Source organism: Mus musculus, chromosome 7 (assembly GCF_000001635.26).
Source record: "Mus musculus strain C57BL/6J chromosome 7, GRCm38.p6 C57BL/6J".
NCBI lineage: Eukaryota > Metazoa > Chordata > Mammalia > Rodentia > Muridae > Mus > Mus musculus.
Window position 1 is genome coordinate 26,434,723 of NC_000073.6, and position 22,050 is coordinate 26,456,772.

General features: G+C 40.1%; 1 protein-coding gene across 4 annotated transcripts in view; it reads left to right on the forward strand.

The window, feature by feature from the left end:
- Positions 1-390: 390 nt before the first annotated feature.
- Nlrp4a (NLR family, pyrin domain containing 4A) overlaps positions 391-22,050 on the forward strand; it is a 41,030-nt gene continuing 19,370 nt past the window's right edge. Inside the window, exons 1-6 of one of the 4 annotated variants that reach the window (NM_172896.3) lie at positions 391-535; positions 1,164-1,263; positions 9,428-9,766; positions 14,525-16,097; positions 18,635-18,793; positions 19,313-19,477. In NM_172896.3, coding sequence (NP_766484.1) covers positions 9,490-9,766; positions 14,525-16,097; positions 18,635-18,793; positions 19,313-19,477 — 2,174 coding nt within the window. In that variant the 5' untranslated portion in view covers positions 391-535; positions 1,164-1,263; positions 9,428-9,489. Of the gene's footprint in view, positions 536-891; positions 963-1,163; positions 1,264-3,114; positions 3,196-9,427; positions 9,767-13,150; positions 13,169-14,503; positions 16,098-16,844; positions 16,933-18,634; positions 18,794-19,312; positions 19,482-22,050 lie in introns of those variants that run through there. The other 3 variants (NM_001362156.1, XM_011250567.1, XM_030242565.1) reach the window with 3 other exon arrangements.

Here is a 22,050-nt window from a genome sequence, read left to right on the forward strand (position 1 = left end):
GACTAAGGACTAAGATAGGATGGAATCCCATATTTTTTTCAATATATGCATCTACAGTTTAATCTATATATTTGTTATAACAAATTATTAGTAATAAAATAATAAAATAAAGCAACATAAATTACACACAGTAAAAACATTTAATACTAATGACTGTTTTTATTTCTGAGATTTAACGCTTAACGTTTTAAATGTTTAATACAGTTATTTATCCATCTATGAATGGATAGTGGATCAGGAAAAACTTGCAGGAGTAAATTTCTCCCTCCGCCATCAACTCAGGTCTTCCAGGATGGATGTCAAATACAATCAGCTGAGCCTTCTCTCTGCTGCTCCCTCCACTGGCCCCTCCCTCACTTAATATTTTCGTTAGCAGCCTAAGTCAGGGAAAGGAAGCGCCTTAGTAATCATAGTTAGAACTTGAAATTTAGGCACAAGTGTTGTACACACTTGCAATCCTAGCATTCCAGATTCTGAGAGTAGAGGAGCCTGATTTCCATCCCAGCCTGAACTAACTGGATCAAGACGGACTGAGGTCAGAGACAGAGAAACTGCCTACCCTCATTTATATGCTCCTTTGAAATGCTAAATAATGGTGGCACATGTGAAATGATAACAAGAGGATGAAGGGATCCATCTGTACAGTCAGAAGCCTTGGCGATACATTATCTGGATTCTTCAGGAGGTCTAAATACCCAGATACACTGCAATGTTCATTATCTGTAGAATACCAGGACCTGAGGATTTAGAGCTACACCAAACTTTCAACATCAATCATATCTGTCTTCTTTTGCCAACCCCCTCCCGCAACCACCACCAAGGAGAGGGAGTAAAGCGCTGGCCAATCACATGGCAACATAGAATGTTTCTTCCCAGTTTCAGCTGCTGCCCTATATTAAGGACTAACCTGGAAGCCCTAGGGCAGTGAGTCAGCAAATCTTGTCTTCTGCCTCTTTTCTCTTGTATGCTTGTCTTTACTTTTTTATTTGAGGAGCCAGTGTGTGGGCATCATTTTTTTCCTTCCCTTTTTCTTCCCTCCTGTCTAGAGCAACCAGAACCAGTTTGCATCCTTTGTCATGGTTATTTGGACTTACTTTAGCAGAGTAGCCAGGATGCTTTATGGTACTCTAACTATTTAACTATTTTTCTTTCTTTTTTTTTAGGAAAACAAAAATCATTACTTGTCCAAATCCTCCAACTCTTGCTTCAGCTGGATCCACAGACAATCCTAGCGACTTTATCTGGCTGTTTTTCGACTTTGAAGTAAGTAGAGGGATCACAAGAGACTGTTAGCTGGGCTCAAGACATTGGAGGAGCCGGTGCTAATGAGGCTTTCCAGATACAAAGAGAAAATAAATAATGTGTGGGCATCATGAGGGTTGAACACCTGAAAATTTAGAAGTATGTGCATGTATATGTGCATGAATATGTATATTCATATTTATGTTTGTGAGGCCAATAACCAGGAGAACCCACAGAGAAGCAGGCAAGTATGGACACACTAGTACTTGTGTCTGAGACATTCACCTGAGTTCACCCTTTAAAGACTCATGCTTTTTTTTTTTTTTCTTGGCTATTAGGTAAGAGCATGGGCAAAGATTGCTTACATATCAATAAACACTGGTCCTTACTATTGGCTGGATTGTTGAATTGTTCCAGTTCTAAACAAATATATCAGTGTCCTGATCTCTAATACATCAAAAAGATATTGTTGTAGATTTAATTATTTTTTGAAGGGTAACCACGTGGTGACTGGAACACCAGGAACGTGTAATGTGATAATCAAGGCAGATACTGGAGTTAGGCAGCTGCAAGGATAAAACAACAGATTTTCAGCAAAGCAGGGACTCAGAAGGGGTAGGGGAGGGTTTCCTTGAGGGAGGGAGCATGAAGCTGCCGACTCCTGCCTCACAAGTAGTAAGGCAAGATGATTCTTAGTGATTTTGATGTTATTAGAGTTGGTTGGTGTTTTGAGACAGAGTCTCAAGGACAGTGAATAAGCTAGCTGAGAAATCACTGTGTAGTCAAGGGTGACTTTGAACTTCTAATCCTCTTGCTTTCACCTCCCAGGTTCTGGTATTACAGGTGTGCTCCACCACATCTGATGTTCTGTGTTGCTAGGATGGAACACAGGGTTCTGTACATGCTAAGCAAGCATGCTACCAGTCAACTCCCATCCCTAACTGAATTTCTGTACTGTTAATCCACTTACTTTATGTAATTTTGTAATAGAAACCCCTGAAAATTTATCTTTAATATTTACCACAAATAACTCAGGGTTTGTTTTCTGAAAATAAAAATGTTGTTGTGTAGAACCACAGTATATCAAAGTCAGGAAAATAGCTGGGTACTGTTGGCCAACATTAAGACTTATTTAGCCTGGCATGATGGCTCATGCCTTTGATCCTAGCACCAAAACCAGGTAAAATAATAATGAATGAAAAAAACAGAGTAGAGTAAAAAAAAAAAAAAAGTGAGAGGTGTGTGTGTATGTGTGTGTGTGTGTGTGTGTGTGTGTGTGTGTGTAAAATTCATCTAGAAGGACAAGATAAAATTTTTTGATCCAACTCACCGGAAAAGATGCTGAAATCTGAAGTCTTGGGAAGGAATTTGTTTCACCTGGTAAAGTTGGGCTTCAACTTTTCCCTTAAGGTTTGAAGGTTAGCTTGGTGATAAGTATACTTGCCTAATCTGCTCAAGATCCTGAGTTTGATCTCCAATGCTGGAACTAAAAACTCTTAAAAAGAAATGAAAAGTGAAGAATTTTCTTCTCCAAGAATCTTTATATATGAACAAAATCATCAGTTTGATTGGGTTGAAAGTGATAATTAAGGGTATGTGATAAACTTCATAGATGCTGGCTGATGTTTATTACTCTAAGGGTATGTGATAAACTTCATAGATGCCAGGTGATGTTTATTACTCTAAGGGTATGTGATAAACTTCATAGATGCTAGCTGATGTTTATTACTCTAAGGGTATGTGATAAACTTCATAGATGCCAGCTGATGTTTATTACTCGATTTTGCTTTTTTTTCCTGCTTTTTAAATTTAAAAAAATTCCTGTTTTGTGTTTTATTTGTTTTGTTTATTGTTTGTTTGTTTGTTTTTGAGATATGGTCTTATTTTGTACCCCTGACCTGCTTCAAACTTAGAAGTACACCCTCCTCTGCAACCTGAGTGCTGAGATCAAAGGTGTGTGCCACCATGGTGAAGTTTTGTTTTGTTTTGTTTTGTTTTGTTATGTGATAAGGATTCTCTATGTAGCACTGGTTGTCCTGTAACTCTGTAGACCAGGCTGGCCTGGAAATCAGAGAAGATCCTGCCTCTGTCTCCTGAGTGCTGGGATCAAAGGTGTATGCCACCACTGCCTGGCTTATTTTATATTTTTTAATTGTATCTGATGGTTGTCCTCAAAAAATCTACTGACTTTGAGTCTCTCTTTCTCTCTGTCTGTGTCTGTCTTGTCTATCTTTTGCTTTCTCACTCTATTTTCCCTATCATTATTTCCTTCTGATTTGAATTCCCCTCTTTGTTGTTTCTCTCTTAAAGGATGTAACTTGCTCATGAAATTTTAAGCTAAGTATAGTCCAGTTAGTATATGTGAACAGTTGTGGGGTCACTCACTTGAACATTGGCAATTACCCAAGGTGTACCCTCCATATGAAAAAAATGGCTCTCCATCTCAGTAGCTATCAAGTACAAATAGCTCCCCAGTTAGGAGTGAGGCCTTATCACCACCTCCTCCATCCATGCTAAAATGTTGACTAGCTTGATCTTGTTCAGGGAACCACAGCCACCATGAGTTTGTGTGTGCAATAACTGTGTCATGTCCCAGAGACAGTTTTTCACAATTCTTCTTCCGATGTTCTGACATTTAAATTCTTTCCCAAATTCCCCCATCAGATTATTTCAGGAAGCAAACCCTCATCTAAAGGATATTCATGGTTCAGACCCACCCTTTTCTCTTTTCAGCTTCAGTCACAAGGAAGACTTCCTGTAACTTTGCAACTCTGCAAACTACCAGTCACCAGTTAGAGGAGATGGGGGGCTAGGACTTCCTGCTTTCAATTTTTTATTCTTTGATGATCTCTAAGTTCAGAGCACACTGTAAATGGACCACAACAATTTTTTTCTTACAGTGACTGTGAGAGAGGAGGAACTGCTGTGGGTATGGTGGCCTGAGCAGAAGTCTGTTCTGGATTCTTACACTTTACCTCTTCCTACAGTGTCTGATCTAGTGGAGTTGCCACTAATCATAGGAACACAGCCCCACACAACACTGGCAACTGTCTGGGGAATTATTTTCAGGGACATCAACCCCCATCTACCAAGACAAAACTAGGATTGGTAGCTTCAACAAAGAAATTAATTTAAGAGTAAGGTAGATGTGAAGCTCAATTGGATTTATTTTTTAAAAAATAGAAAAAATGCTGAGAGAGAGAGAGAGAGAGAGAGAAAGAGAGAAAGAGAGAAAGAGAGAGAGAGAGAACAGAACATACCAGAGAGGAAATTGAATTCTCAAGAGATATTCAGAGATCGTTTCTTTGCAGTAGGCACACACTGGAACTTGGTGATTCTCAACGTGACACCTCTTAAGTTTGTTAAGAAATACCATTCCCATGACCCTCGAACTTCTTTCTAATACTACCCAAAGAGAGTATTTTGTGGTGCTGGAGAGAGTGCTCACTGAGTCAGAATGTTTGCTGCTCTTCCAGAGGACCCATGTTTGGTTCCCACATGAGTGGCTCACAATTGCATGTAACTCCAGCTTCAGACTACTAATCCTTCCGGTTTCTGCATACACATCAAGTTCATGCACATGTATACACACACACATCACATCACATCACATATCAACAGACATACAAATACATATACACAGAAAAGAATGCAAATATTTTTAAAAAGAATGTTATTTGTAATACAGTTAAAAGTTGAAGGAGTTTTCTCACAATACAAAGTATGAAGGTATCCATTCCTCTGTTGAGGGACATCTTGGTTCTTTCTAGCTTCTGGCTATTATAAATAAGGCTGCTATGAACATAGTGAAGCATGTTTCCTTATTACCAGTTGGAACATCTTCTGGGTATCCAGGAGAGGTATTGCTGGATCTTCTGGTAGTACTATGTCCAATTTTCTGAGGAACCGCCAGACTGATTTCCAGAGTGCATATGCCAGCAAGGAGTGAGTGGGTAGGGGAGCAGTGCTGGGGGAGGGTACAGGGAACTTTCAGGATGGCATTTGAAATGTAAATAAAGAAAATATCTAAGAAAAAAATTTAAAAAAACAAAGTTTTAAGGTGACTTTAGGACACTTTAGGTATCTTCTAGGACAGGAGAAAAGAGTGGTAGAGAATCAACATTATATGTTATGTTAGTCCAGTGGTTCTCAAACTTCCTAATGCTGTATCCCTTTAGTTCAGTTCCTCAAATTGTTTTGACCCCTAAACATACATTACTTTTATTGTATTTCATAGCTGTAAATTTGCTGTTGTGAGTCTTAATGAAAATATATGATATGCAGGATATCTGATATGCAACCCCAGTGAAAGGGTTATTCCATCCTTAAGGGGTCATGACCACAGGTTGAGAATCTGCTTTAGCCAGAAGAAAACACAGATTATTCTTGGTTTTGTTATACTTGGTGGGGATGTCTTCAGGAAGTCATGATCTAGAGTCAAGTGATGACAGTTCATTTATTCTCTTAGATATTGTGTCCTTTGAAGAGCACATATAATGTCAGTGGGCTTTTAGGTCCTTGCCAGTGAGTTCTGACTTCTAACTATTTTATCAGTCAAAATATGAGACTATGTCTCTAAAGCATAGCATCTTTCTTCCCCAAGCCCTTCCCCACATCACCACAATTCAATGCCTGCCATCCACAAGCCCTATCTAGCACTCTGGAATTGTCTCCAAATCTTTCTGTTTTTTGATTTCTTAGTTTCCCTTTAAAGAGTGTAGCTGTTGGAGAATGTCTCTCTTTGGACTTCTTGATATAGTCGATTGATGATTTTGTCAGTTATTTCAAAGGGCCCAATAGTGACCTTTCCAGATACATAGATATCTCATTGAAGTTGCATCTCAAAAATCAAATGTGAGTTGAAAATACATGTGTACTTGTAATTTTTATTACATTTGTTTTACTTGTGTGGGGGCAAACACATAGGATTGCACACATGCCTAAGAGTGTCTGTGGTGTCAGAGGTCTTCTTATAAGAGTTGATTTTCTCTTTCCACTGTGTACTTACATCTAAATCCCAAGGCCACCCAGGAGTAGGTTTTATACTCCTCCCTCCCTCCCTTCCTTTTTTTCTTCTCTGACTTCCCTCCTTTCCTCCCCTTCCCCCCTCCCCCCTTCCTTCCTCCCTTCCTCCCTCCCTCCCTTCCTTCCTCCCTCCCTCCCTCCCTCCCTCTCTTCCTTCCTTCCTTCCTTCCTTCCTTCCTTCCTTCCTTCCTTCCCCCTTCCTTCCTTCCTTCCTTCCTTCCTTCCTTCCTTCCTTTCTTCCTCCTTGTGCATGTGATGCTAGAACAGAACCAGAGATGGCTGCTTGCTCATCAAGCACTCTTCTACCTGAACTACATCCACAGGCCCTTGCTCATTTCCTTAGGTATATGACGATAACTCTTTTTTTTTCATATTATAAATAATGAATAATGTTTACTATCTTTTCATGAGGGTGAATAAATGTGCGTGCTCAGGTATGCATGGGGACCAGAAGACAGCTTCGGGTGTTATTATTCTGCAGGAGCCAGTTCATTTTATTTCGCATCCAGACTGTGTTGTTCTAGTACCATTTGTTGAAAGGGCACTCCTTCATGTACATTCCCACTGCTTACAGATAAGTCTATTTCCTTTAGGTTGCAGATGTGCTCAGTGGATATAGGTTAAGAATTTTCATACTTTCTGGGTAATTATATTATTTCTGCATCTGATATCTGCTGGGGGTCCTCCTTTCTGTGTTTTTGTCTTAGAGCTAAAATCTTTGGATGTCCTAGTTATGTTAAGCCTTCCTTTGCATGGCTTTGTCATATCAGATTTTTTTGTTTTTTCAGTACTGAAGACTGAATTTAGTTCAGTGCATACATTTCACAAGTACTCTACCACTGATCCATTAACCAGCCTTCTTTTTATGCTTTGTTTTTATATAGCTCAAAGATAATACCTTATTTATTTACTTATTTCCTTGTCATGTGTATGGAAGTTTTGTCAGTGAACCACATGCATGGGTGCTGCTCAGGGAAGAAGGTATCACATGCCATTGAACTGGAGTTATAGATGGTTGTGAGCCATCTCATATAGATGCTGGTAACTAAACTCAGGTCCTCTACGTGGTCTCCAGGTACTCTTAACACCTGAGCTACACCTCACTATCATTGTAAGCTACCATATGGGTGCTGGAATATGAACCCAGGTTTTCTGGAAGAGCAGGCAGTACTTCTAACAGCTTTTTTTGAGACAGAGTTTCACTAAGTTGCCTGGGCTTGCCTTGATTTCACTGTTTGTAGGCAGACCCTGAAATTTTAATCCTCCTGCTTCTTCCTCTGAAGTAGCTGGGATTCCAGGCTTGCGCCAGCTATCTGTTTATATGTTATAGCTGTCTTATGACATTGTATTGTGTACCATAATGGTACATGGTAGTACTTATTTACTTATATACTAGCATCTATATACTGGCATTCCACCTAGTATCACCAGAATTTGTGGAAGCAGTAATTCTTTTAACATTTACTCATGTGTTTGTGTGTGCTTGAGTGTATGCAGGTGTACAACATGTGTATCATGCCTGTAAAGTCCATAAGAGGATGTCAGATCTCATGGAGCTAACAATACAAACAGCTATGATCCCATCAGTATGGGCACTGGAAACTAAACCTGGGTTTTCTGCAAGAGCATCAAAGGTGCTTAACTGATGAGCTATCACTCCAGCTGCATCAATAACTCTTTAGAATAGTAAATCTCACTTTGTTGTTTTCTAAGTGTTGTTGCAGTGGTTCTCAACTTGTGGGTTACAGCCCTTGTGGGAGGGGGTTGAATCACTGTTTCAAAGGGATCACCTAAAACCATAGGAAAACACATATATTTACATCACTGTCCATAAGGTAGCAAAACTGCAGTTATGAAGAAGCAGCAAAAGTAATTTTCTGGTTGGAGGTTACTAAAATATGAGGAACTGCATTAAAGGGTTATAGCATTAGGAATGTTGAGAACCACTACGTTCTAATGACCCTTTAATGGGATGAGACCTAATATGAACCCATATGGAAAAAGTCCCTGCCCTTATTTATCACCCACATGAACAGTGCATTACCTGTTTCTTGAGATAAGATTTCTCAGTGAAACTAGAACTCAAGAAATTTGACTAGAGAAGCTGGCCATCAGGCCACAGGGATTCTTTTCTGCCTTCCAAGTGCTAGGATTACATGGCTTTGCTATCACACCCTGCATCTTTTTTATTTCTTTACATATACTAGTTCCCAAAAGCAGGTTTGCCTACTTGTATGGATCCTAGTCCTCCTCACATATACATTCCCTCTCTCCTAGATCCATCCCTTCTTTTTTTCCCTTAAAAAAATACAGCATATGAAACTACAATAAGACTAGTCACAAATCCTCATCAAGGCTGGATGAGGCAACCCAATAGGAGAAAAGGGGTTAAATCTAGACAAACGAGTCAGTGACAGCTCCCTCTCCCATTGTTAGAGGTCTCACAAAAACACCAAACTGTACAACCATAACACTTATTCAGAAAACTTAGTGCAGACCTATGCAGGCTCCATGATTGTCTCTTCAGTTTCTTTGAGTCCCTATGAGCCCTGTTTAGTTGATTGTGTGGGTTGTGTTCTCATGGTGTCCTTGACCCCTCTGGCTTCTGAAATCCTTCTTATGTATCTTCTGAGTGGGGGTGGGGTGGGGGGGGGTTCCTGGCTTCACCTATTTTTTGGCTGTGGTCTCTGCATCTGCTTCTCTCACTTACTCAACGATATCTCTGATGACAGGTACCAATCTATGAGCATAGCAGAAAAAATCATTAGGAATAATTTTATTGACTTTTGTTCTTTGGACAGTTGTGATTGCTTCTATCATAGGTCTCTGAGCTGCCTAGCCAGTGGTTCCTGGCCATTCATGTAGTGCCATTTGTGGGCTCACTCTCATATTATGGGCTTCAAGTTGGACCAGTCACTGGTTGTCCACTCCCAAAAGTTCTACATCCCCATTGTTCTAGCATATCTTGCAGGCCAGACATATAGTAGGTTAAAGGTTTTGTGGCTGCACACCCTGCTTCTTACATGAATGATGTGGACCCAACTTAAGTCCCTACACTTGTGCAACAAACACTTTATCAGATCAAACATTCCCCTTTGACCTCTGTTTAATTTTAATTAATTAGTTATATAATTCAGCTGCTTGCCCGATTTTCCCACAGATCCTGTTTTTTAATCCTGATACTCATCTCTCTGAAGACGAGTCTATCTTCCTTAAGACACAATGGCATCTTTCTTTTCTGATTTTGGCCTTATGTGGTACTTGGAAGAGCTAAACAAGAAGGAATTCGTAAAGTTTAAGGAGTTCCTCAAACAGGAGGTTTTGCAGTTGGGCCTGAAACAGGTTTCTTGGACAGAAGTGAAGAAGGCATCTCGGCAAGACCTTGCCAGCTTACTGTTGAAACATTATGAAGAGAAGCCAGCCTGGGATATGACCTTCAGATTTTTCCAGAAGATCAACAGGAAGGATCTCATAGAGAGAGCAAAAAGAGAGATTGATGGTGAGTTGATGAAAACTTATTTATACTGAGTGAGGATCATGTCTTAGTTTTGATAACTTTTTCATGCCCATCTACCATAGGGCCAGCGGGTGGAATGGAATGTTCTTCTCCTTGAGGAAGGAGGCAGCTCAATGTTGACACATTAGGTCTAGTCTGTGAGGTCAAATGTATGAGTGTATCATGCTCTAACCTAGTTGGTTAAACTTCTACACAGGACATTAGTAATATTCCCTTGAATCTAAACTGGAGCCTTAATTCTATAGTGAAATGGATTTAGGTTAGCAGCAACAGAAAAACACCTGTAAGAGATCATATTCATGGGGTCTAGGAAAGTGGCTAAGTCTGTAAGGTGCTTGCTGTATAAACATGAAAAACTGACCTTAGATCTCAGCAACCACATACAAGGAAAGCATGGTAGCAAGTTGGTGAGTCAGCTTGGCAGTTTCTAAGCCAGCTTAAAAAAATTTGTCTCAAAAAAGAGATGGAGGACCTGAAGAGATGATTCAGTGGTGAAGAACACCTGCTCTTACTGAGAACATTGTCTCTGTTTCCAGAACCTACTTGGTGGTTCACAGCAATCTGTAACTCTACTTTCAGGGGATCCAATGCCACCTTCTATCCTCTGAGGGTATTGCACACATCTGGTGCACATACATGCATGAAAACAAAAACATTCATTCACCCAAATTAAAAACAAATCTTTTCTTTTTTTCTTAAGTGGTAAGTAGTTGGAGATGCCCAATATCAACCTCTGATCTCCACATGCATATGTATTATACCTCCCTGCCCCTCCCACATACATATCATATATGCTTTTGAAACATCTATGTCATACAGTGTGGAACAAAATTTCTCAATTTATTTGTGTCTGTGTCTGTTTTGATCTTTAGCAAGCAAAAACTTATAAGAGAAAAGCTATGTTTCATAAACATCATGACCTTACAATTCGCACTTATATTCACCCTGGTATAAGATATCATGAATGCTTTTAGGTTTCATTCATTTCTTTGTCTTTGATGTTCTAGTGTCGTATTATGATAACCCTAGATGTATGTTTTTTTTTCTCTAAGCTCATTCTACTTAGGATCCACTGATAATCTTAGATCTGTGTCTATAAAATATTCTTTACTCCAGCCTTTATATGTTTAAAAGTTGTCTTTGTGCTGTTCTTTCCCCCCCTACTTTTTTTTAAAAAAAAAATCACTTTCCATCTCAATATCAGGCCTCCTCTTCCCAATAACCCCTCACACAGATCCTCCACCCATCCCCCTCTTCTTTTTCTCTGAGAAGGAGACCCCTGTGTACTGCCCCTACCCCATGCTGGTACATTAACTCACTGCTTGTCTAGGCACATAATCTCTTATTGAGACCAGACATAGCAGTCCAGTTAGGGGATCCATAGACAGGCAACACATTCAGGAACAGCAGTTACTCCAGTTGTTGGGGGTCCCACATGAAGATCAAGCTGTACGTCTGCTACATACATGCTGTGGGCAGGGGCAGCTAGGTCCAGCCCATGCTTGCTCTTTAACTGGTAGTTCAGTCTTTGGAAGCACCCAAGGGCCCAGTTGAGTCTTTTGGTCCTCCTGTGGAGGCCCTGGTCTCTTCAGTTCTTTTAATCCTTCCCCCAAATCTTCCACAAGACTCCCAAGCTCAATTTAATATTAGGCTGTGGATCTCTGCATCTCTTTCCATTGGCTGGTGGGTGGAACCTCTCAGAGAACGGTTATGTTAGACTCCTGTCTGCAAACAGAATGAAATATCATTAATAGTGTCAGGGTTTGGTTCTTGCTGATGGGATGTGTCTCAATTTTGGGCTGTCATTTCTTGGCCATTGCCTCAGTTTCTGCTCTATCATTTTCTCTGAACATCTTGTAGGTAGGCAGGGCACATTTTGGGTTGACAGTTTTGTGGTTGGGTTGCTGTCCTTATCCCTCCACTGTGAGTCCTGCCTGGCTTCAGGAAGTGGCCACTTCAAAATTCACATTTTCAACTGCTAGAAGTCTCAGCTAGAGTCACCCCTATAAACATTCTGGGGTCATTCCCCATCACAAGTTTCTGGCACATTTTAGAGTTGCCCTCCCCCCTTTGATTAATGCTCTCACTCCCCTACACCTGATAACCCCACCCCCATCACCTCCCCATCTCCCCTCCCACCCAGTTGCCTCTCTGCATCCCATTCTAATATCTATTTTATTTCTTTTTCTAAGAAATATTCAACCATCCTCCCTTGGGTCCTCCTTGTTATTTGACTTTTTTAGGTTTGTGGATTGTACTTTATGGCTCATATCCACTTATAAGTGAGTACATATAATGCATGTCCTTTTTGTATTTGTTTAAAAATTGTGTCAGTGCTGTTCTTTCCCACTTTCTTCTTGCAATACAGTTGCATATAAGAGTCTTTAATGATTAAAATACATGTGAACAGTTAGAAACTGTATTATGTGTATGTGAGAGTGTCTGCATGCACTATTTATGAACTATATACCTTGAAGGCCAGAAGAGTATATCAGATCTGGACCTACAGAATGAGGAAACTGTCATGTGGATGCTTGTAACTAAACCTATATCTTCTGGGTGCTTTTAATCACTGAGCCATCTCTTGATCCCTACATGTTAGACCTTCATACAATGTCTTGTGTATATTTCCTTTTATCTTTCCTCTGTGCTTTAGGATATCTTTTGTTTCTAACTGTCCTCTGGCCCTTGGTTCCCTGTTCAACTATTTCTAATCAATAAAATATCCACTTGTTGGCTTCTTTTGGCTTTTCTTACATGTATTATTCATATATATACACTTACTAATTTGTATACCAAAGTTCACAAGTAGGGATCAAAAAACAACTTCAGAGAGTTAATTCTGCTTCTGTCATTTGGGTCTCACGGACCAAACTTAAGTAATCCGGCTTGATGGCAAATGTCCCTGAAGCATCTTACTAGCCCCTATCTGTTGATTCTTAAATTAAGACCTTTTGGGTAAACAGTTTGCTTTGCTTTCCTTAGTTTCTACTGATTGCCCAACCTGCCTTTTAGTTTTATTAAGCGCCTTTTAAAAATTGTTATACTTGGCATACAAAGTGTTTCATTGTGTGTGTGTATCCTTGTGCTTTGCTCATGGTATTTGCCCACTGTGACTCTTCCTTCTCTCTTTCCCACTAGTTCCCTCTGGCCCTTTAAACCATACCATTTTTGCTTTCTTGACATATATATGGGAGGTTGTGTATGCTAAAAAAAATTAAGATACCTTCTCAAAAATTTCCCATGTGCATGCACATGTGTTGGATTATGTGTGTGAGTGCAGTGCCTACAGAGGCCAGGCCCTCTCATCCTGGGTCATAGATTGTAGTGAACTATCTGATGTGTGTGATGCAAATCATTCTTAAGACATTTTTCAGAGTAGCCAGTGTCCTTAACTACTAATGCATCTCTCTAGCCCCATTATTCTATACTTTTAATGTCAGTGTGACACTACCTGTTTTCACAATGCAGTCAATCTTCTGTTGGTAGTAATAACATCTGATGTTTGAGTTTAGAAAGCCATGCATTCTGTCACACCTGGTTGGTATTTCTACCATCCCAGTAGTGCAGCTTCACACAGCACAGGGTTCCATATGGTCCAGAGTATTATCTAGGAAAGCCATGCTTTTATTTTTGAATGAGTACATTAAGTACAAGTCAAATTAAATAATAAATAGGAAATGATAGAGATAAACAGTAGGTAGGTCAGTAGGTATGTAGGTAGATAGATGGATGGATAGACAGACTGACTGATAGATAGCAAAACATCGTCAAACTGGGTCCTTAAACCATCCAATAGAAACTGACTGGGTAAGCCTCTTTAAGGCAGCCAACTGAAGTCCCAAGCAGAGCAGAGAGTATCCTCTCAAGTGATATTCCCAATTGAAAAAGCATACAATGTTAGGAGGGTTACATCAGCAAATTGGGTTCTCATAACATCATTAAATTGTACTTTCACAGCATCCAGCAGAAACCAGATTGGGAAATTGGAGTCAGGTGGAGCTCCCAATTGAGCTGTTTTTCCATGGTTTAGGTTCCCTTGGTTCTACTTCAGGCTTCTTTGCCCATTGAAGGCACTTTTATATCATGGGGGAAACAGTCATAAAATATGTTTGAAATGATTCATATTTTAGCTGTCCTGAAGGGCATAGTATTTTTATTCTTCATCTCTTTTATCCTCTTCACTTCCTTTTGCAGAGTTAGGGGTCAGCCCATTCCTAGAAAAGAACCCAAGAAAGCAATACACTTAGATATGGATGGGTCTGAAATGAGGAAGAGGGACAATCTGACTTCAAGTGACAGCTTTTGAAAGAGCATGTGACAGTTTAACAGTATAACATTCCTTACACACAGAGAAATGCAACAGGGATCCAGGGCTAGTGAAAAATCTTCTCACTTTAACTAGCATTGTTCTGGGCCAACAGATTACAAACTCATAAAAATATACATATCCTAAGGGGACAGAAGAAATGACTCAGTGGCTAGGGGCATGTTTCACTCTTGCATAGGACCTGAGTTTTGCTCCCAGCACCCATGTGGAGCTACTCATGGACAGTGGTAAATCCAGGTGGGGGTGGGTATGAGATTTAGCATATTTGCCCTCTATGGGAACCCAATAACATACAAAAAATAATTTTTTTAAATGAGCCATTCTGATAATTAAAGTGTTATCATCAGATATGGGGGAATAATCAGCTTTGATATATTGTGCATTTATTTCCCTTGTGCTCACTGACTCAGGATGCCCAAAGTTATATCGAGCTCATATGAAGACCAAGATGACCCATGACAGTTCCAGAGCATTCACTATTAGTATTCAGAATTTTTTAAAGGAGAAATTTACTGAGGATGACTATGATTGTTTTGAGAACCTTTTCCAATCAAAGGGCACTGAATCAAAGCCACAGGTGGTGTTCCTGAGTGGTGGTGCTGGAGTTGGCAAGACACTGATGTTGAAGAGGTTAATGCTGGCCTGGATAGAAAGCCCAGTGTTTCTGCACAAATTCTCCTACATCTTCTACTTCTGCTGTCGAGAAGTGAAGCAGTTGAAGACAGCTAGCCTGGCTGAATTGATCTCCAGAGAATGGCCTGGCCCCTCAGCTCCCATAGAGGAGATACTATCCAAACCTGAGAAACTCTTATTTATCATCGACAGCTTAGAAGGGATGGAATGTGATTTGTTCAAATGGGAATCAGAGCTGTGTGATAACTGTACAGAGAAGCAGCCAGTGAATGTACTGCTGAGCAGTTTGCTCAGGAGGAAGATGCTCCCTGAATCCTCTCTCCTCATCTCTGCTACCCCAGAGAGTTTTGAAAAAATGGAGAACAGGATTGAATACACACATGTGAAAATAATAAAGGGACTTAAGGAGAGAAATATTAAGATGAGTTTCCACAGATTATTCCAAGATAGGAACAGAGCCCATGAAGCCTTCAGTCTGGTGAGAGAAAATGAGCAGCTGTTCACTGTATGTCAGGTCCCTGTGCTCTGCTGGATGGTGGCTACTTGTCTAAAAGAAGAGATAGAGAAGGGAAGAGACCCAGTCTCCATTTGCCGTTGTACTACCTCCCTGTATACCACTCACATCTTCAATTTGTTCATTCCCCAAAATGCCCATTCTCCAAGTAAGAAAAGCCAAGACCAGCTGCAGGGCTTATGTTCTCTGGCCGCTGAGGGCATGTGGACTGACACGTTTGTGTTTGGTGAGGAGGCTCTCAGGAGAAATGGGATCATGGACTCTGACATCCCCATACTACTGGACATTGGAATGCTTATAAATATCAGGGAATCTGAAAAATCTTATATATTTCTCCATCCATCTGTTCAGGAGGTCTGTGCAGCTATCTTTTATCTGCTAAAGAGCCACGTGGACCACCCTAGCCAGGAGGTTAAAAGTATAGAGAAACTCATGTTTGCATTTCTAAAGAAAGTCAAAGTACAGTGGATTTTCTTTGGCTCTTTCATCTTTGGCCTTTTACATGAATCAGAACAAAAAAAGCTAGAGGCGTTTTTTGGCCACCAGTTGTCCCAAGAAATAAAACGTCAGTTGTATCAGTGCCTGGAAACTATAAGTGGCAACGAAGAGCTTCAAGAACAGATAGATGGCATGAAGCTGTTTTACTGTCTGTTTGAGATGGACGATGACACCTTCTTAGTAGAAGCTATGAACTGTATGGAACAGATTAACTTTGTGGCTAAGGATTATTCTGATGTTATTGTTGCTGCCCACTGCTTAAAACACTGTTTTACACTGAAGAAACTATCCTTTTCAACCCAGAATGTCCTGAGTGGAGCTCAAGAACACAGCTATATGTGAGTCCATTCATTATCTTTCTTTTCAGTCCCATTTTCAGAATCTGTACTGATATATTGATGGAATATTGACAGATTCAAAATACACCCTTACTGGATGTTCAATAGCGAGTTGTAAGCCTAGAAACTACATACACACAAACCACAAAAGCAAACTCAACAGATTGTGTGTGCATATATGTATATGTAATAAGTATAGGCATGTGTGTATTACATGTGTGTGCATACATCCTCTCTCTCTCTCTCTCTCTCTCTCTCTCTGTGTGTGTGTGTGTGTGTGTGTGTGTGTGTGTGTGTATGACAAAAAAGATGTCGGCTTGAGAGTTGGTGGTGCACATTAGGGACAGGAGGGAAAAAAGTGATGGGATACTATTTAAATTATATGATTTTAAAAATAAATTTAAAAAGAAAATAGAACTTTTAAGGGAAAAAATAAATTCAGCTGTTTTGATAACAACTTCCTTTTTGTAAGACTTATTTCTAACTTATCTGCATGTGGCTACATGTTAGTATGCACTTGTGTGGAGGTGGCCTCAGTGGCCTGAAGAAGTCACCAGATTCCCCTGGAGCTATAGTTAAATGACAGATGTGGGTTTGGGGATCCAAATTCTTATTATCTGAAGAAAAGCAAGCACTCTTAAAGACTGAACTGTCTCCAGACAGCTCCATTTTGAGTCCCAGATGGGCTCTTTTAAAGATAATGCTATTTGAACTTATTAATATTTTTTGTTAATTGTTTTGTGACAGGAGTCTCACTATGTAGCTGTGGCAAGCTTGGAACTCAGATATCCATGTGACAGTATCCAGAGTACTGGGATTAAAGGAACTTGCAGCCAGGCCTGACTATGTTTGTTAATTGTTACTTGTGCATATTTATGAGCTCACAGTGATACATCAGTTCATATAGACAGGGACCCAGTAAGTAACCCAGTACTCAAGAGTATTGCCTGGTATAATGTACAGGTCCTGGATTTATTCCCCAGACTCCTATACAACTGAGTATAGGGGTGCATGCTTGTAATCCAAGGATTATGGCAGGCCTAGAGTGGATAAGACAGTGTATGTAAGGAAAACAACATATTAATCACACTTAGTCAGGTATGAGGGTGTCATACTTGTAACCCCAGCACCCAGGAAACTGAGGCAAGAGGTTTTCTCAGCATTTTAAAGTAGCTTGGGCTACTTACAATGTGGGTTCCAGATCAGTCTTGTCTAAAGTGTGAGATTCTGTCAAAAACAAGCAAGCAAGCAAACAAATAAAAAACTAAAAACTCAAACCCAAAATAACCAAATTAAACAACAAAAAATACATGTGTATAATTTCTGTCTCTTGACTCTATTTTTTCCATCCTGAGAACAGAATCCAGGGCATCATATATACTAGACTAGCATGTTACCAGGAATAGCAGCCCCAGCTTATATTTTGAGACATGGTTTAGCCTTCTATTCATTCTGTAATCAAGGCTGGCCTTGAATTTCTGATCTTTCTACATCAATAAAATAAGTTAGCCTCATTCCTTAGGAGCCTTGGAGTTTATCCCTGGGACTCATTTCACACTTGAAAACTTATTAATTTGAGCTGGCAAAATGACTAAGCAGATAAAAGGGACCTTCCCTCAAATCTGATGACCTAGATTCAATCCCTTCGACCACATAGGAAAACTAATTCCATTCCCTGCAAGTTGTCCTTTGACTTCTTGTCAATAATGTGACACACACACACACACTGCACACACACCTCCACACACCAAAATATTACAAGGCATATTTGATTATCCTGCTAGAGGTAAGAAAAGTAGACATAGAAGTCACCAATATTATCCAAGATTATAAGCTGGGTAAGTAGTGGCATCTGAAGTTTGAGCCAGAAGTTTCTTGCTGTAAGTTTTGACTCAGTGGCTATGGCACCCTTCTATAAAGCAGGTTTTCTCAACATCAACACTGCCAAGCCATCTGGGTTATCTTACCCTGTTGTGGGAATGGGGAGGATAGGTGAAAGCCCCAGACAAGTCTGGTCCCTAATGTGTAGGATTCTCAGAATCCTCTGACCTTTTCCCAATAGATATTAACTGCATCTCCACCTCAAGCTGTAACAGCCAGAATCCCACAGACCTTGTTATATGTCTGACTACCAGCTGCAAACACAAAATGACTTTAACTAGCTACCCTTCCTCAGTATAGGAGTCAGTTTGCTACATTTATGTGCTGTGAATGGCTTGACTTAACATTTTGTAAATGAGTAGAATTTGAAAGTATTGACAGGTATTATCATCTATGTATTTTTATTTTATAAGTGTTTTTTGCCTTCATGTGTGCATGTTCATGGTGTCCATGCAATGTCCATGGTGGACAGAAGACTGTGTCGGGAAACCCTAGAAATGGAGTTATGGATAAGTGTGAGCCACCATGTTGGTGCTAAAAACTGAACTCAGGTCTTCTGGGAGAAAAGCAAAATGCTCTTAACCACTGAGCCATGTCTCCAGCTCTTTGACTTAACTTACTAACTGTGGAATGTATTCCTTTCTCTCCTGTTACAGGGAAAGGCTGCTCACTGCTTGGAATCATATTTGCTCTGTGTTCATAATCAGTAAGGACATTCAGGAACTCCGAATGAAAGACACTAATCTCAGTGAATCAGCCTTTTCAGTCTTGTATAATAATTTGAAGTACCACAACTACACCCTTAACGTTCTTGTGTAAGTCTATTTGATGTAGGCATACCAGAAGTAACAGACTAGCCTTTCCACCATCTCTTAGCTAACAGCATAAATGAAGGACGAAGGCTTGTGCAGTCTAAAGAAGAATCTTACTATCTTCTGACTTCTAATGTGTCTGTTGCTGACTATTCTTCCTTGAGGGGTGTCCCATGAATTATAAGATGATGATGATGATGATGATGATGATGAGAGAGAGAGAGAGAGAGAGAGAGAGAGAGAGTGTGTGTGTGTGTGTGTGTGCTGGGGGGTGGGGGTGGGGGTGGGGGATTTCTGCTGTTTAGATGCTAGTAGCTTCCTGGTGTAATAGCAAGCCTTGTCTTCACATGTTTCCACACAAGTTCCACATGTAAGAGAAAAATCACCCAGTTTGAGAGCCAGTGAGCTGTGTCACTTGTTTACAAAATTAGAGTTATATGGTTATTGTGGAATATAGGATCTTGCCAAAGATAACAGCTCAGGCTGGGTGGAAACCAATGGATACCACTCTTTGTTTTGCAGGGCAAATAATGTGTTCTTCGTATGTGAAAAGTACCTGTTCTTTGAGTTGATTCAGAACTGCAATTTACAGCACTTGAACCTCAGCCTCACAATTCTCTCCCACAGTGATGTGAAACTGTTGTGTGATGTCTTGAGCCAGGCAGAGTGCAACATAGAAGAACTTGTGTAAGTCTTTGTGTTCTTACTCTCTCACTGACTCTCCTCAAAGGAGGCATGCATACTAATTTTGATCCACTTGACCTAAGAAATGGTAGAAAAAAATGTTTACCAAATTCAGAATTTCAGCTTCTGGGCCATCACTATGGAAGTCAAGGTAGCAAAACCTGGATGCATAGTCAATCACAAGCACTGTCAAGAGCAAAGAGCAGTGGATTAATGCACACATGCTAGTGCTCAACTAACTTTCTTCACACTTATACAGGTCAGGATTCTGTTTTCTGACCTGTATAAGTGCCCCCAACAGTGGTAGTCATAAGACATTGTCCATAAACATGCCTACAGGCCATCCTTATATTGAGAACCTCTCTTTGAAACTCTCTTTCTAGATAACTCTAGTTTGTGTCAAGGTGACAAAACCATAACAGGAATACAGTTTTTAATTTGTGTACTTGTATCCTATTTTTCTATTGTTCATGTGTAGACTTCCTCACTATAAAACCTGATCTCAGCTAGTCAACAAGATGGATCAGTGGATTAAAGCTCTTGCTGCCAACCCCACAACCTGAGTTCTATCCCCAGGACCCACATGGAGAAAGGAAAGAACCAACTTCCACAAGTTGTTCTCTTTTGTTCCACATTGTCCTTTGCATGCTATAGCATATGTAATAGTGCAAGCATACAAAATGTAAATAAATAAATGAATGAAATTGATAATACTTTAAAACACTAGGTTGTTATGAGCGATTGTTGCTCTTCCAGGGGTCCAGAGTTCAATATTCATCCCCAACATGGTGGTTCACAACCATCTGTAACTCTAGTTGCACAGGATCTTATAACTTCTTGCATGTGCAGGCACTAGGTATTCATGTGGTACACAGACATACACAGGCAAAACACATATGAAACAAAAGAGTGTAAGTCTAATTTAAATTGTTCTTAAATTGAACTGATTATGGAATGTGAAAGTTAATTTTTAAATGGGTATATCCACTCTGGAAACCATTACTTTGCTTCAGATTCATGACTGCCAGTGTAACTTAGAACTCAGAACTCTAACAGCTGAGTGTACTTTCTGTGGTTCCATGAAAGATGGGGGCTTACGTGAACCATTCACGGCAGGTGTTCATACCAGAAAGTTGCAATTCTGACTGATAGTGAGTTAGGTGAAAATCCTGTGGCTATTGATCATATCTAGATGAATCTCAGATAATTTTGGTGGCAAGAATTTGATTCAAAAGGATGTCATGTGGTTCACATATAAAGTTTAAAATGGAAAGGACTGTGGTATTAGAGGCCAGGAGAGTGGTTCCTGGTTGCAGCTCGTAACAGAAAATGGGGTGGGAATGAATATGGAGGACTACAGTTCATAATATATGCACTTTATCTGATTTTTCTGCCCTGGGTACTGTTAATCTTATAGTTCTCTGATAACTGTGCATCGATTTCGAATGATTGAGTTTATTGAATGATATAGCAAGAAAAACTAACTAAAATAAATAGCAAGTAGCAGAAAGATACTACAGATAGCTAGCAGATTATCCTCAGTTCTGACACACCATCAGAGGAGACTAGGATAGCCCAATGAGAGAGAAAACTAAAGATGACATCATATAAGAACCTACACACATCCAGAAAAAATTGACTGAAGAAACATCTCTGAAGCAATCAGAGGGCAATCCTAATCTCATGTCCTGGGAGGAGGAACAAGGAGTCCATTTCAGATGCCAAAGTTAAAGAAGAAACAATAGCAGATGGATAATGGCTGCAATAACATGAGCAAGACAGGTGCCTTGGCTCGTCCATCCTAAAAGACTGCAGAGGTCTTGACAGAGCCCTGCTGGAGGTCCAGGCAGAATAGAGATTTCTTTCCACTCATGTGTTCCCTCCAGACTTCACTTTTATGATGTATGCGATTATTATAGTCTTTTTTGTTTTTGTTTTTGTTTTTCGAGACAGGGTTTCTCTGTATAGCCCTGGATGTAGTGGAACTCACTTTGTAGACCAGGCTGGCCTCGAACTCAGAAATCCACCTGCCTCTGCCTCCCCAGTTCTGGGATTAAAGGCATGTGCCTCCATGCCTGGCTATAGGTTTTTGGTTGTTTGTTTGTTTGTTTGTTTGTTTTTGTTTTGTTTTGTTTTGTTTTTGGTATTATAGCCTTATGTTATGGCATAAACAACAGTAACTTTGGTTGGTACTGGCTTACCTTCCAGCCATTCTCAGGAACAGAGTTTTCACTAGTGTTTGTGGCTACTCACCTCACTTCTTATTGCAGATCAAGAGGGTCCAGCCCATATATAGACAAAGTCTTAGAGGGCATTTACAATATACATGCTTCAGTCTGGGACAGAAAAGCCCTCCTGGCTCTTGGCATTCCATTTCAGCAAGCTTAAACAGCACATCACAATGTATAAATATAGCTTATGTTACATCTGGTAACTCAAGGGCACCACACACACACACACACACACACCAATAAGTACATGTACATTTTAAACTGATCTGGAAACATTGCTCAGAGGGTTATAAGCACCTGCTTTCATGTAGTGAATCTAGCTTTAAGTTCTGTCTCAGCACTTAC